The 13,490-nt window shown below is 28.5% G+C and overlaps 2 protein-coding genes across 2 annotated transcripts in view; one reads left to right on the forward strand and one right to left on the reverse strand.

Annotated features, from left to right (window-relative positions):
* Window positions 1-374: 374 nt before the first annotated feature.
* LOC136795175 (battenin-like) lies at window positions 375-1,586 on the reverse strand. The gene has a single exon (XM_067044923.1). The coding sequence runs from the start codon at window positions 1,584-1,586 to the stop codon at window positions 375-377; it is 1,212 nt and encodes a 403-aa protein (XP_066901024.1).
* A 526-nt stretch (window positions 1,587-2,112) lies between these two features.
* The window catches only part of HPS4 (Hermansky-Pudlak syndrome 4 protein), a 16,981-nt gene continuing 5,603 nt past the window's right edge, over window positions 2,113-13,490 (forward strand). Inside the window, exons 1-9 of the mRNA XM_014433269.2 lie at window positions 2,113-2,237; window positions 2,385-2,619; window positions 5,076-5,300; window positions 5,413-5,507; window positions 8,281-8,350; window positions 9,902-10,087; window positions 10,879-11,156; window positions 12,068-12,285; window positions 12,819-12,944. Of these exons, the coding sequence (XP_014288755.1) occupies window positions 2,230-2,237; window positions 2,385-2,619; window positions 5,076-5,300; window positions 5,413-5,507; window positions 8,281-8,350; window positions 9,902-10,087; window positions 10,879-11,156; window positions 12,068-12,285; window positions 12,819-12,944 (1,441 nt within the window). The 5' untranslated portion in view covers window positions 2,113-2,229. The remainder of the gene's footprint in view (window positions 2,238-2,384; window positions 2,620-5,075; window positions 5,301-5,412; window positions 5,508-8,280; window positions 8,351-9,901; window positions 10,088-10,878; window positions 11,157-12,067; window positions 12,286-12,818; window positions 12,945-13,490) is intronic.

Genomic DNA, 13,490 nt, shown 5'->3' on the forward strand with positions numbered 1-13,490 from the left:
ATTTCATTTTTTTATCCATAAAGTGAAATAAAAAAATTGTTTGTGCCTTTTGATTTACAATTTGCTAGAGATCACAAAATAATATATATCCAAATATAGAGGACAAGTGTAAGAAATAAGGAATACAACTAGAATATTTAAAAGTTTAAAAAATATTTATTTATAAATCATTTGAACTTTAAAAATATATTCACAACATTTATATAAACACAGTCTTGGACATGTTAATTCAATATAAGTGCATCAAAGAGATCAGTTTTTTTTATAAATGATTTCTTTTGAAATGCAATTTTTTTTTTCCAAATTGAATCATTCATTAAAAAACAAGTATTATGTTTAAGTACATTGTAAAAAATTAAAATAATAAAGGAACATTATTTGTAAGGAGAAGGGAAAGTGCATATAACATTATGAACGGGATAGGCAATAAGGCCAGCGCAAGTTATCATAACTGCGTCAGCGAAGGTATTCATAGCCATACTGAACTGCCTCGCTTCTGGTGCCACTTCGTTGTTAATTCGGCGATAAGTATTCACATAAGATGCACCGCCTAATATCCCTTCCCAAAATATCACAAGCATTAAAAGTGGTAAATAGGTTACAAAACCGTAAAAAACTTCAAATAAACAAAATACAACATTCAAAAACTGCAACAGTGCAATGAACCATATATTGTTAATGTTGATGAGATTCATGGATGATCTAGAAGCGAACACTCCTATCTGGTACAAGACACTGTACCATCTGTACTGTTCAGAATGAGAGAGTTTCGATTGTGGAAAATATAAAAGTTCAAACAATCCTTGGTTGATGAAATATTCAAAAAGGTATACTAGACCGAACGGTGCCATGTATGTCACTAATAAACGAGGTATGAGTCTTAATTTGTCACGGAAACCCAATATATCTGCTTCCACGGGAACATTTGTGTCACTTTTTTGTAAACTTTCCAAAGCGTTGTCGTTATTATTAATTTTTGGATGGTCTAAACAAATAAAAAACAATATGGCTTCAATAACTGGTATTATGAGCATGGCTAGAAGAGTTTTGACAGGTTCTAAGCCTAATGTAGTAAGTGCTGCATAACTGACAGAACCCACAATGCCGGCTCCTCCCGTACCAGAAGACCAAGTAGAAATCACATTTTTTGTCTTAAAGAAGACAATATAAGACAGGAGGGATGATTCGCCAAGACCAGAAGACAAAGACGTGCAAACGACACCCAATATTATTACCCACTTTTTTAATCTGATGGCCACTAAAACGAATCCAACAATTGCGAGTCCAATAGTTACTGCCATCCTCAGGTAGATGCATAAAGGCATAAATGGTGAAGCAATTTTAACTAATATGGAAGGCATTATATCGGCTAGAAGAATTATGCCGGTACTCATGGTGTTGCACTCCCTTACATACGTTTTGTTCGACGAAACATCTTCGTGATTGAAGTCGGCGAGGATATCATGGGCTGCGCTTAGCATAACTACATAGCCATAATTGTTCGCTAAGCCTAAAAACCAAAAGATTATCACATTTCTGTATTTTCTACTACGAAACGAAGACCTCTCCTCTGGTTGTATTGGCATATTGATACGTGTAGTAATCAAAACATTTACAATAAGAGATAATATTGTCGTTTCTATCGACTATCTTTTGATTCTGAAATGTCCGAATGTTATACTTTCACGAAACATTCACAAAACATGACAGAGGGTACCGGCTTGGCGAATCGTGCACGCTGAACTAATGTGTCTATCGACTGCGGCCAAACCGCTTTCAAACTGATCATGCGCTTTTGCAATTCTGGAAAACCCTTTCGGAATGTTTCACATATCTAACAACTTTAATAATTCCCACTAATATTTAATTTTCATTATTAAAACACTACAGGAAACTAATATCCCTAGTAAAAGATTTGTATGGATTTAAGATTTAATCGTTTAGTTTTATATTCCTTCAAGTTTCATGTTTTTTATCCAATACAAACGTGAACAATTACTAAATTTTATTTATTTTTTATTATTTCTCCAAAAGGAGGAAATTAAAATCTTTTTAAAAAAACTCATCCCTGAATAGGATAAGATGAAGATAGTGGTAAATATTGAGGTATCAGGGATAAGAGTTTTGCAACCTCTTCTAAACAAACTAATATGATGTCTTCTCTCTTATGTAATCCGGTGTTTCTTTGACTTAAATGGGATCTTACAAATACTATTAAATATTTTTGTGATGGCCAAGTAAGATTAAGCTTAAAGAACTAAATGAATTTTAAATATGTTTTCTTTCAATTTATATATAAATAATAAATTTATTTATTATTTTTTGAATTTTAATTTAATTTTGATTAATTGTATTTTAATTTGAAGTGTTCTTCTTTTGTACAGGGAATTATTGATAGTTTTTATATATGATTGTGAATGTTGTAAGAAGGAAGAAGATGATCCTCAAGATGCAATAATTTATTTTTATCCGACTTGGGTCAATAACGAGCAACGACATGCTCTATGTAGTCAGTTAATGGGTGTGACACAATTTTGTGCATCATCCTTCTCTTTGCCGAGCATAATCTCACTACAAAGTGGAAAGTTCGCATTGAAAAAGTTGGGCAGATATGCTTTGGTATGCCATTTTAATTTACTATTAATCTATTTATACTTGCTTTACAATTATGAAAAACAAATGTACATGATAATGATACGAATCTATCAGTTATTTTCAGATTATAGTAACTAAACTTACAGTTTTCTTATGTCAGTTTATCACCAATGTTCAATGAACATTCTGTAATTATATTGATGTTTTATTAATTTTCTTATTGACAATTATTGTTTTATGATTTTTATTAAATCTGGGTGGTTTACCAATAAACTGACCCTAAGAAGATTTATTACTTCATAGTTTTGTAATTTGTTTCTCTCTCAGAACTTTTTTGTTCTTCAAATTATTTGCTTTCCCCAAATGGTCTTTAAGAACAGTCTTTAAACAGACCTCATTTACCATTTACTAAATTATTTATTGTGATGGAGACTAATGTGATTACATAATGGTTTTTAAGCTTCATATATCATTACATAATCTATGATAGAAGTCTCTTTGGTACTTCCTTTGTTCGGTTATTTTGTAATATTCATCTGTCCTGGGATCTCCATATTAGTGGTTTTAATTATCCTTTATTTATTGCCCATTAGTAATATGGCACATCATTATTTTTGATTTAAGATGCTTCTTATTGTTCAATTCTATGATGTATCTGACTGTTTGATTCAAGAAACATTTAATTTTTTTTTTCCTTGAAAGATATTTATACATAACAATCTTATCAAAAATCTTGCAGCGAGTGTGTAACTACAAAGTTATTGGTGCTCACTTAGGGTTACAGTTAGGAGTTGAGACTGCTTTAATTTGACAGTACTCTATGCTACTTTCTTGGCACCATATTTCTGCAGTTGAAAGCTTAAGATCCACTTGCATTCTTCCTGGTCCAACGTTTTGATTCTTAGAGCTGTAGAATAATGATGAGTTATATTCTAATATAACTCATGCAATTTTTAGCAGCTTCACTTCGACTTCATACATAAATTGAAAAATAACTTTATTATTCTGGGAGGGTAGTCCCTTTGAAATAATTCATGAATAAATTTTATATAGGCCAGAACTGTAGCCATATTTACTATAAACTTAATAATAATATATTGTACTTTTATTTTGCATAAATGCTATTTACATGGTGGGGTTACGACAGTATTAAGCTGTGAACTTTGCCTATGTTGGCGGAAAGGAATTTCTCTCCTCAGTTTGTTGGAAGAGTATAGACCTGAAATGTACACTTCGCAGTGCCCAAATAAGTATTTAAGGACTTTTTATTGAAGGCATACTGTTTTCAGTTTTTTTTTTTTACTGAGTGTTTTACATATATTAATTAGTTTATAAGTATGAGAAAGTACCTTGTAAAGGTAATATGTTCTCAACCTATTGTACGAACTTTTCTGGGAATAATAATTAAAAAAAAACAAAGCTTAATAATTTTGGAACAATATAAAGTCTAAAATATTCAATTTTTGGTGTTATTTTTCTACTTAATTAAAAAGATTTGTAGTCAATTGATATTTAAAAAAGAATCTTTTAATGGTAAAGTTTATGTATATAGTAAAATAATATAAAATAAAAATAACACCAAAATATTTACTTAAAAGGTAATATTATAATAGAAAAAACTACTTCAAATCTTTACTGATAATGTCTGCATGCATGTAATAATATAATTATCCTAATTGAAGAAGAGTAGGGGACTGAAAATAAGGGATTTGAATAAGGGAACTCTTAATCTATAAGTTCTAATCACCAGGCATATGAAAAATGCTTGGAAATAGTGACATCGGTAAGAGTGGTTATTTGATAAGTTCCCTGATAAGAATGATCTTTGCTCGTCTCCTGTTGGAATTGAATCCTGGAGTTAAAGTAGATTTATTCTACTTTTCGATGGTGATATCTCCTTTGTGTTTTTCTTTTCCATATATTTAAAACCAAAAAGCCTTTCTACATCCTGTATGTCTTCTCTCTATTCTTTTATTCTCCCTTAATTGTTATTAAATTCAAGATATCAACCTTTTGACTTATTATGTACCCTCTTATAGAACCATTTATTTCTCTGAATTCTTTATCATTCGTGGTACCTCATTTTTGAGATTCTCTCCCCTTGTCTATTTGTCAGTCATCAGGTCTTTTCTATTTACCATATTTATTCCTTTCATTCATTACTAATTCACTGCTTTGCTTTAAGTGGTGTGGTAACTAAATTCTAAAAGTGGGCTTTTGGAAAAATTGTAAATCTTTAAACCAGAAAAATGTTTCTAATGTCAGATCAACAACAATTAATTGTTCATAAGGACTTTTGTCCCAAAAATTAATTTTTTTCATTTTATTTGATTTTCTACAATATGCAGTCGCTGATGTAAATTTAGGAAACCAATGAAACTTTTTTCTTATTATTAAACTAAATTACTAATAAGTTGTAGCATAAAGTACACCATACGAAATTTATCTTACTGATTCTAAATAATGTATTTACTTTACAGTGTGTGGGGACTGATAGAAACATTCCAGATTTAGTGTTGGAAACACGTGCAAGCATTTTATATAAGTTATTAAGGTTGTTCCATTACAGTATTGAAAATTTACAAGAATCGTCAATAGATGAAGATATTTCGGATAAATTAGCTGAACTACTTCAAGTATACTTACCCATATTGCAATATGCTACTAACACATTTGGAAATATACCAGTATTAAAAATACCTAAGGTATACTTTTTTTTTATTTGTTATAATTATATTTACTGTAATATTGTCTTGATGATATAATTTTTTAGCCTTATATTTATAATAATAAGTAGGTATATTTTTCAATTTATAGAGCACAAGTACACTTTACTTGGAAGCAAGACAAACTTTACAAGGCTTTCAAGAAATTCATGGTGTTCTTGGCGGTGTGCTACTCTATCAGAATAAGTATGAATTATAAAATATTTGTTTATAATTAACAAGACTCATTATATTATATTATATTTTTCTAGCTGGGAAAATAAATTGCTTTCTCAATATCAATTCTTTATTTTATCAAATTAACATGAATAAACTAATCCTAATCTTGTAGAAATTTCAGACAGGATAATAATGAATGAATATATAATGAAATGAATTAAGGCCTGCCCATCTTCAGTGGCTAATTCTAAAACATTTCAATATATTAACATTAAGTTTTTATTATATTTAATTAGTTACATTTAAAGTTTTAAAAAATGTTCTAATTTTTTCTTCTTTACTATTAATTTTGTGCATTAATTGTTTTATTTTCATTAACTCCTCAAATGATTGTTTACAGGTAATTCTTCTGTAATTTTCAATAGAATTTTGTCATTTATTTAAAAAACAAAATTTTTATAAATATTAATAATCTTTTCACTTTCTTGAGACTGGTTATTATCGTTTAAATAAATTAAATTGTATCCAATTTAAGTCTCAAAACACTCTTTATTTCTTTAAAAGTCCAACATTTCGGCCAATTCGGCAATCCTCGAGCACAATCTTAAATACAAATTTAAATTCACATCAATAATTTAAAAAAAATTGCAGGCTGTTCAGCCCTGGTCAAAATTACCCTATTTTGTCACTCTTCACGTTAATATTAAAAGTTTTAAAATTATAAATCAATTTAACTTTATTATCACAACAATATTCTTAAATTCATTTTTTTTTTTTAATTGTTTTATTTTTATTAAATCCTTAAATGATTGTTTACAGGTAATTCTTCTGTAATTTCTAATCGAAATTTTGTCATTTATTTAAAAAAATAAAATTTATATATTATAACTATAACAGCTCCACAAGCAATTGACGATGATGAACTTATGAACAGACTTACTGTGGAACAAAACTTCTCAAACAGTTGAAGGACTTGCAGTAAAACTGAATACGAGTGTATCGATAGTTTCTTGATAGTTAAAGACCATTGGTAAAGTAAAAGAGGTAGATCTATGGTTACCTCATGAACTTGATGAGGCTTTCATTTTATTGCTTACTTGGCTAAAAAATGAGTTTTCTCAAAAGGATAATCACCTGTGATGGAAAGCGGACGGTATATTACAATAGGCGTCTGTCAGGTCAGTGTTTATATATTGACGAAAGACCGAGACATATGCTAAAATCAAATTTGTATCCAGAAAATTATTGGTTTCTGTGTGGTGGTCAATGTGATACCATCACATCCACATCTTACTGCAGCAATATTAACATAATGCATCAAAAACTTGTCCGAAAACGACCTGCATTGGTTAACCGGAAGGGACCTATACTGTTACACGACACTAAACAGACCTCATGCTTCATTGCAGACAGTGAAGAAATTAAACGAGCTGTGTTACAAAGCCCTACCACCCCTACCATATCTGCTTTATTTGCCAGACTTATCTCTGTCAGATTCCCATCTGTTCAGAAATTTGGACAACTTGTCGCTCTATTTCTCTTCCAACCTTCAAATCCTATATCTTTAATCAGCTATTGTCCATTCGATTCCTGAAGAATGACAATTGAAAGCTTCACAAAATAAATAGCAAAATTTCCATTACAAATCACCAAAAAATGACTTTTAACCACCATTTAAGGATTTATTAAAATTCACAAAATCAAAAATTATGCAAATTATCCCCAATAAAAATTCTGTCTTTCATTTGTCGCTCTATTTCTCTTCCAACCTTCAAATCCTATATCTTTAATCAGCTATTGTCCATTCGATTCCCGAAGAATGACAGTTGAAAGCTTCACAAAAATTGTAAATTGATAGAAAAATAGATGAAATTTAACATGAATATTATTAGATGTTTTCAATATCCACATAGAGTCAGTAGGTACTTATATATCTTTTCTTTTATTATTATTAGAATGTATATTGAGATTTATGTTTTGTTAGAGGATTTATTTATTTATTTGTTGGGCTTATTTATTTATTATTTTATTTCACTCTTTAAACTATGTTTACAAACAATAATTGTTCCTTTTTGTTAATTATTTTTAGTTCATTTGTGTTTGATTGTTTTTCATTTGTATTATTAGAAGTTAGTCACACTATCATTTATGTGATGATATCTGGTTTTGTTTTATGTCTTTTCTTTTCTTTTTTTATTTTACTTATTCTGTTAAATATTGTTGTGTGTTTATTTATCTTATCTTCTACAATTTATTATTTTAGCTATATTTATGTTCTATAAGTTTATTTTTATTTTTTTTAATTCTGTGTCGTACTCTATGAATGCTTCTTACCCGATACCTGCAATATTATTCTAAAGGGACTAGTCCTAGAATAAATATATCATATTATTATTATTAAAATTAATAGAAAGTATAAAAGAACAAAATTGGACATTTTTAAAATCTTTAAATGTAACTATTTAAATATAACAAAAACTATTTTAATAACTAGTGCTCATCTGGAATTTTGATAGGATTATTTTATTGGTGTGATGTTGATAATATATAAAATTATGTTAATTGACTTTGAATAACAAATTAATGAATAAATTATGTTATACCAACAACTATTTTATTAATTTATTGATTATTTTTGCTGTAAAATAACTGCCCATATTGTACTCAATAGTTTTATTGTAGATTGTGTAAAGTGCCAATAACTGGCCATATCATACTCAATAGTTTTATTGTAGATTGTTTAAAGTGCCAATTTACTTAAATTTCTGTTATTTAGTTTTCCTTGATTTATTTTTTTCAGAGTTGTAGCAACTCAGTTGAATAAAGCCTTCACGAAGCAGCTGGTGGTGACCGACCCTTATAGAATTAAGGTATTTATTCTCCATTTTATTTCCTTGGAAGTTGGAAGTGTTTGTTCTTTGTATATTAAGTTGTTGAGATAAAATATTTCCTTTAGAACATCATCACTTTACTTGTGTGAAGTTTCGGGGGGGGGGGGAGGAGGGAGGAGAGGAGTCTCTCTCATCTTCTAGTACTAATATATCCATTTCCTTTTAGCTATATATTTAAAAAATATTACACGATACAATTGTTACCATCGTGTTCTGTAATTATTTTGTAAATAGTATTTAATTTAATTACATTTTATTTTTTTCTTATTAACTCTGACCATCTTCTTACATTTTATTTTTATTTGTATTATTTTCTTTCGAAGCTTATTGTAGAAAAACAGATGTATTTATATTTTGAATTATAATATTTAAGAGTAAGAGAAACAGTTGCAAAGGGTTGGTAAACAGTTGCTAAGGCATCGCTTAATCGACGATCTATATTTTAAATCAGTTTTTCTGATTAGTCGCCTAGTATAATTCATTACCAGCCCTGTCTGCGTATGTTATGTGTTTGTTTGGACACTTTTATTGTTAATTGTGAACAAGTGTTATAGCACCAGGCCCTGTCTGCGTATTAGTTGATCTTTGGTTTAAATACATTTCGATCATTACAACAACCAGACCCTGCCTGCCCTCATTAAGAGCCAGTCTGGCCATTTTAGTTTTTGTATATCTTGGACGTTGATTGTGATAAATATATAATACAGTCCTCTGCATTTATGAATACAATTGTGGTAATTAATTTAACTAAGGAATGTATTAAAGAGCCAGTATAGGCGTGGAACCACCAACTTCTGACCAATTTGCAAAGAGTTGTAGTGGTATTTATAACTATAAAGCAATAACTTACACAGCATATCATACATAAATATCTTCCTCTGACCTATCGGAGTGGTGCATCCTTTCTTCAGGACCATCCCATCTTGTCTCCAACCATTCGGAGTTGTCATCCAGTATTTTATTTCCAAGTATCTTCCTTAATTCCTAGTATCTCCATTCCTAGTATTTTATATCCAGTATTTTATTTCCTATAGTTTCCTTCATTTCATAATTAGTTTTGCTACTTTTATTTTGTCTAAAAGGAAAAGGCTTTTATTTTGATTATATTTATTATTTTATTTTAACTCTTTTGCTTTATTTTATATTATACGTTTTCTATTGTTGGCCAAATCAATGTTTAAATCCGAACCAGTTTGTTTCTTTTTTGTCCTTTAAAGATTTCCTTCAAAAAGACTAACCTAATTGAGGTGGCTTTAACAACCATCTTACAAGCAATATGAGTTTTTAATTATGTAACTATGAAGACAAAATTTCGAATTGGAAATGGATATATTTAACTTAAGAAATGATAGTACTATAAGATGATAAGATGAGGAAACAGCTCGGAACGTTGTACAAGTAAATATAGAGTATTAATAATCTTCTAAAGGAAGTCTCTTTTCACCTCAACATCATAATATTTGTAAGTTATTTACATTTTATTTTGGTATTTGTATTTATTAATTATTATTTTATTTTTTTTTTTTATAGCTTCCGGCTGAAACAGTGGTAACTTCTTTTCACCTTCCATTTGGAGTGCAACTTATTAAAGTGTATGTCCCATCAGCTGAAATTAAGAGGCTGCGGGAAGAAAATCATGAACTACTGGACGCTTTGAAGGACGTGAGCAATTGGAGGAAAGAACTACAAAATTCTCAAAGTCAGAACGTAAATAAGGTTAAAAAAATATTAATATTTTATGTTGTTGTTTTTTTATTGGTTGATAGATCATATTCTACCCTTGTATGAGGAGTGTTATATCTCAAAATTGACTACTTTTCAGGTATCTCTTTAAAAGTTATTCCCTCTGAAAATGTTTTTTAATCAAGAATTGTATATTTTATAATGAAGTCACTTTTTTACTTAGTTTCTTATCATATGACTTTTTTTATATTATTCACTAATTGTGATTTCATTGGTTATATGCTAAGTAGTCCAGGAGCCAGAACCAAAAAATTAATCCTGCAAAAAATAAAATTTCCTATTGCGGTTTGTTTTCAGCTTTAACCTTTTATGTATTTGCTATCTTACCCAGCGTTTGTTGTTTTCAGCTCAGCTGGAAGCGTAATTCACTTCAACTCATTAAATTAATTTATTGTGTATTTTCCTGTTTTATTCTATATTCAGAACAATGTTTTTATAGATGAACTGCAGTAGAATTAAAAGAATGGATATGATAAATATAATATAGTAATAAAAATAAAATTACAAAATTGAATCAAATTAAGTAAATTAATAAATTTTATTTATATAATAAAACCAAATATATGAATTATTACATATATATAAATTTGGAACACCGTTGTAGCTCTATTCAATATTGTATATTTTATTTTCTTCACTATATTACGTTTATTATTTCCATTCTTTTAATTTTATTGCATTTATTGTGTTTTATTTATACTAATATATATTTTTTCCCTTATTATACATATTTAAATAATGTTTTTATTTTATTTTTTTGTTAGAATAGTTGTGTGAAGCCTCCTGAATCCTTTGTTTCAATGTGTGGTATGAAAAGAGATGTTTCTCGCATCTTCACCGTGCTTGAGGAAGAAGGAAATGAAAACCTTGAAACAAGAGATCAAACCGACATCCCTGATGTTGTCCGTGACGCTGTTAAAGCAAGACATCTTGCTAGAATTGAGGCAATAGTTCCTAATAACTTTATTATACCCGAATCATCTATTAAAATTCGACCAGCATTAACCCCAGATGACATATCTACCAGAAAGATTCCTATTAGGTAATTTATACTTTTAGCTAAGTTAGCAGATTTTATTTTAAAGATATTCTGTGTTAATGCTACGTTTACTAACATATTTTTACATATAGTTAGTTTTTTTTGAAAATCCACGTACATTTTATATTTTGTATTATAATATTTAAAGATTATTGGTCAGTGTGGAGTTCATTGGTTGGTGGCTCCTTGCAACAGACCAGCAATTACGTTTTTTAAATCATCTGTCAGTAATTAATTTTTGGCCAGAATTTCAATACTTCATCTGGGTTAAGAACAAAAAATAAGATAACAACCATAATGAATAAAAGGAATTACAGAATGATTAGAAAATAAGTAAATGACTTATATTATTGTTACAAAATAATGTTGAAAGACATTTAAAGTCCAAGTATTATAAGAAGATAAAGCCTGTATGAGAAAAATAATATTTAAATTAAGAAAGAGGAGAGAACAAAAAATAAAATACATCTGAAAGTCAAGTTTGTAAATATATATTTGAAATGAAAATTATTTAAAATAAAGTGACGAAAAAAGGGAGAAATAAAATTTATATGTAAATAATTAGATATGTAAATAAAATAACAGGATTAAAGAAATAAAAAATAAAGTTATATTATTAGCCAAAAGGAATAAAGAAATATCAATATGAAAGAGAAAATGTTGGTAGTAAATATATGTATAAATTATTTAAAATTAAAGTTATGAGGGAAAAAACAATTTTATGAGAAAGAAAATATATGTAATTAATGTAATATGTAAGTAAAATATTAGAATGAAAGAAATAAAATACAAAGTTATATATAATAAAGAAGTAATTAGTAAATATTAAAATAATAACTGCTTAGAAGGAGAATATAAGAATTCATGACGCATGATCATGATACAACTAAATTTCTCATTTGTCTTTGTTTTAGATATTATAGCATCGGCCTTCCGCAGGTTAATTCCGAGTGGTGCGACTCTCCACCTAAGCCTAGGAGCCCTAGGCCATATTATAACACCATATGTGATCCAAAGTATCCTATATTTAAACACGATGGACTTCCAGCTTCTGTTTCCCTTTCAGAATCCCGAATCATGAAACAGTTTGAAGTATTGAAAGAAGAAAAACATCTGCCAAAAAGTTTAAACAGTAAGTGCAATTAAAATTTTATTATTTTTTCTATTCAGGAATTTATACCCAATAATTCAGGGATCAGTGCACTGAATTTGAATATATAGATAGGCATAAGGCAAAATTCATTATTTTAAAGAAAAAAAAATCTGGGAAACAGCACTAATCAAAAAGAAAAATAGTTTGGAATATACAAAAAATTGTTTCAAGTAAAATAAAATATGTCCCCAAATTAATAGTAAGAACTTGATAATGAACATAAGAGCCCAAAACATTGTTCGGATGACATAATAAAAATGTAACAAAAAGTGTATACATTCTTGAAAAGAAAAAGAATTATGTTTTGACAAAAAAAAAAAAAAAAAGATTGTTTATATTTAATGAGTGTAATTGCTGTGATACAACATTTATTTATTTCATAATTAGCACTTTTATTATTTTATATAGAGAATAGTTACATATTTAAGTAATGATGTACTTCTGTCTTATACATAATAGATAGTTTTCAATATTATTTTATACAGATTTTTCATTTATTTATTTTTGTCAAGTTGGAAAAACTCAGAATGGGAACATCAATGGAAACAACAAGATTGAAACAGCTGACAAACCGCCTGAAGTTAAGCCGCAACAAAAAATCAAATCTTCTTTTACATTACCTCTCAAGTCAACTTCAGGTAATTAGAATATTCTTGTTCGTAAGCTTTCAATCGATTGATTCTATTCTGTTGATTATCCTTAACTGGGATGGCATTTTTATCTATTCACACATTTTTTTTTCTACAACTTCGATGTACATTAGATGCTTTATGCTTCCTGGGAATATATTGTGATATATTGAACAATTTTTATTTTATTGGAATATCGTTGATTGACCGTGTGCATATATATTATAATGTCCTCTTTTTTAATCAATAGTTGATTTTTATATATAAATGGTTATAGTAAAATTTTTAGAGGACCAAGGTTTTGTTTCATTAGTGTTTTTTTACTGAAAGATTGGCAACAGTCAGTGTTAGTTTGTTGAGAAAATCATCAAAAGAAGATTCTATGAAATTGGTTAGTTTTGTTATACCTAAATTTAAATACATTTGTAAAAGAGACATTAATTTAATTAAGTTTTAATAGTAAAATTGTCTGTTTCTGATTGCCTAGAAACCCGCCCTGAGATTAAGACTCTATAATATATATAATTAAAAAATAAAAATTCTCATATTTATTTA

The sequence above is a fragment of the Halyomorpha halys genome, unplaced genomic scaffold (assembly GCF_000696795.3).
Source record: "Halyomorpha halys isolate HHAL.00 unplaced genomic scaffold, Hhal_1.1 Scaffold43.1, whole genome shotgun sequence".
NCBI lineage: Eukaryota > Metazoa > Arthropoda > Insecta > Hemiptera > Pentatomidae > Halyomorpha > Halyomorpha halys.